At 49.3% G+C, this 3,303-nt stretch overlaps 1 protein-coding gene across 1 annotated transcript; it reads left to right on the forward strand.

Annotated features, from left to right (window-relative positions):
- The first annotated feature begins 267 nt into the window (after positions 1–267).
- LOC128735865 (uncharacterized) lies at positions 268–2,523 on the forward strand. Its single transcript, XM_053830349.1, has one exon. It carries the CDS (start codon positions 268–270, stop codon positions 2,521–2,523), a length of 2,256 nt encoding a protein of 751 aa, XP_053686324.1.
- Positions 2,524–3,303: the final 780 nt, after the last annotated feature.

Below are 3,303 nucleotides of genomic sequence, written 5' to 3' on the forward strand. Positions count from 1 at the left end.
TTCGTAAATGGGCTTCCAATAGCCCAAGCATTCTCCAAGTCGTTCCAGAAACCCTAAGGGATGAGCGTACATTATTAGATATTGAGCCATCTTCGCCAGTAAAAACCCTCGGACTACAATGGGACACTCGTGCTGATGAATTTCGTTTCGAGGTACCGCAGCACAGTAAGTCTTCCGATAACCAAACGAATCGTCCTTTCGGACATTGCGCGGCTTTTTGACCCGCTGGGACTCGTCGGCCCAGTGGTAGTACAAGCGAAATTGTTCATGCAAGAACTCTGGAGAGAGGGAAAGGCCTGGGATGAAGAACTCAGCGACTCCGCTCAACGTCAATGGATAGAACTGCGTGACAACCTCGAAGGTCTTGGGCAGCTTAGTGTTCCACGATGGGTAATAGCCACTCCGTCTGCCGTATCATTGCAGTTGCACGGCTTCTGCGATGCCTCTACGCGTGCCTATGGTGCATGCATCTACGTCCGAGCAGTCTTGTCGAACGGTGACATCTTTGCCAACCTGCTCACTGCCAAGTCTAAAGTGGCCCCACTTGGAAACTGTAAACGAAATCCCACGATCTGCCTGCCTCGACTCGAGCTCTCTGCTGCTCTGCTTCTTAGCCACCTTTTCGAAAAGGTTGAATCCAGTGTGAATCTTCAGGCGAAAGGTTTCTTTTGGACAGACTCGACAATAGTATACCACTGGCTGTCATCGAGCCCATCGCGTTGGAAAACCTTTGTGGCAAACCGGGTCTCGGAGATCCAGCAATTAACGGCCAAAGGAATCTGGGGACACGTACCTGGCTTGGAAAATCCCGCTGACGTCATATCCCGTGGAATGTCTCCCAACGACTTGAAGGATTTCGGTGCATGGTGGAATGGTCCTGACTGGCTTCGTCAACCATCTAGATTTTGGCCTTCACTTAGTGCTCCAGTACAACCAGAGTGTCCACCGGACCAGTTAGAAGAAAAATCTATAGCCCTACCGGTTCAAGTTTTACCTCCCAATGAATTATTTTCGTTATATTCCTCGTTTACAAAGCTCCTACGTATCACTACGCTGATTCGCAGATTCATTCACAACTCAAACCCACAGAATCGAGACGTACGTCGTAATGGATTCGTCACCACGGCTAAACTCCGTGAAGCAACGGAAAATCTCGTTAGAATCGCACAGGTACTTACTCAAGATTTCGCAGACATAGCACGCGATGGACAGGTCAAAAAGAACTCAAGGCTGAAGGCTTTATCTCCGCTGTTATCCAATGGCATATTGCGCGTCGGTGGCCGGCTGAGAAACGCTCCAGTAACATACAACCAACGTCATCCGATGATTCTTCCAAATAGACATCCGCTTACTGACCTGATCCTGAAATTTTATCATCTCAACAATTTCCATGCTGGACCTCAGCTAATGACAGCAGTAGTTCGGGAACGATTCTGGCCACTTCGTGTTCGCGATCTCGCTCGGCAGGTAGTGCATTCCTGTGTAAAATGTTTCCGTTGCAAACCAGAAGTTATGGAACAGCTCATGGGAGAACTACCACCAGAACGGGTAACGCCAGCCTTTCCATTCCTTCGAACGGGAGTCGACTACTGTGGACCCTTTTTCTACCGCGCGTTACAACGAGGACCTCCAGTGAAATGCTATATTGCTATCTTCGTATGTCTGGTAACCAAGGCTGCGCACGTTGAATGTGTTGCAGATCTATCAAGCCAGGCATTCATTGCCGCTTTAAAACGCTTCGTAGCCCGACGGGGCAAACCAGACCTGATCGAGTGCGACAATGCTCTAAACTTCAGAGGTGCCAAGCGCGAGCTAGATGAGCTCGTTCGGTTGTTCGGATCTCAGCATCATCAACACCTCATAGCTAGCAGCTGTGCCGACGATGGCATCACGTTCAAGTTCATACCACCGAGGTCTCCAAACTTTGGCGGGCTCTGGGAGGCCGCCGTAAAGTCTCTCAAGAAGCATCTCCGGAGCACTCTTAACAACGTTATCCTATATCTGCACAATTTCTTGACTCTAATCACGCAAATTGAAGCCTGTCTCAATTCTCGCCCACTCACACAGCTTACAGCTGACCCCAACGACCTGGAGGTGCTCACTCCTGGGCATTTTCTGGTTCACCGGGCGCTTACCGCTGTTCCCGAGCCTAGTTTGGAAGGCACACCAATGAATCGCCTCGACAGATGGCAGCAGACACAAGAGTACGTCCGTCGTATTTGGAAACAATGGCAGACTGATTACCTCTCTGGGCTGCAACCTCGGACACGCTGGACCCAGCAACGGGACAATGTCAACCTGGACACGATGGTTCTCCTGAAGGACGAAAATCTTCCACCGCTCAAGTGGAGACTGGGACGCGTGACGCAAGTATTCAGGGGCGATGACAACAACATTCGTGTAGTCACAGTCCGGACGAAAGAAGGCGAATTCCGGCGTGCCATCACGAAAATCTGCGTATTACCCATCCAACAACCAAGCGGAGATCCGGCATCGTCCGCTGATGAGCAAGAAGGAATCTAGGATCCTTCCAATGATCGCAGTGTATTTCACTGCGCAACATTGGGAGGTCAATCGACCTCCCATCCATGTAAGTCTTTAATTTTTATTGAAATTCAAAAAAAAACTAATGAAATTTTTCGTTCTCCATAATCGCCTTCGATGACGTCGACGCTGCTGTGAGCCTCAAATCCGAGCCGTCATTGAGTAAACGCTTTCTAACAGCTAAATGCCAATCCTACCGCAACCACTATATGTCGGATAGACTTGTGACTCTGCAACGGGAGAAGCAAAATCTAAAAGAAGCAACTCAAACTGACCCCGGAGTCAACGCTACGTAGAAGGATGTCTCATCACAAGAATCAGCCCCCGTTAAGCCTGCACCCAATGGAATTGGTATTCAACAAAGCATAAGTACGCTCAGTATCTTAGTGCCAACGATCATCGTCCGATATGCGGACCCGCGGAGGCCGGTAGCCTCCAACCCAGTTAAGTGTTGTTTTTTTTTCAATTACTTTTGAAAAAGCCGCCTATGTTCTATTCCAGTAAATGACCACCCATTGAGGATGCGGCCGAGGACAGCGAAGTGACGAAGGGAAGACGAAGTGATGACGACGATCTCGATGTGTATCCAATCCAACGCGAGCTATCATCCAAGGCAAACACGTGCTTTCCAAAACGCACATGGTCTGAGAGGACGATCAGACACGAAGTAGGAGTAAACAACCCAACAAAAACAAAGCCGACTGGGAAAGATAGTTGAACGCAGCATCGTCATGCTTACATGGGAGGAGTTACAGAGCA

The sequence above is a fragment of the Sabethes cyaneus genome, chromosome 2 (genome assembly GCF_943734655.1).
Source record: "Sabethes cyaneus chromosome 2, idSabCyanKW18_F2, whole genome shotgun sequence".
NCBI lineage: Eukaryota > Metazoa > Arthropoda > Insecta > Diptera > Culicidae > Sabethes > Sabethes cyaneus.

What these genes read in the sequence shown, in the direction of transcription:
- LOC128735865 (XM_053830349.1), top strand. Translation starts at nt 268, where the DNA reads ATGCAAGAACTCTGGAGAGAGGGAAAGGCCTGGGATGAAGAACTCAGC.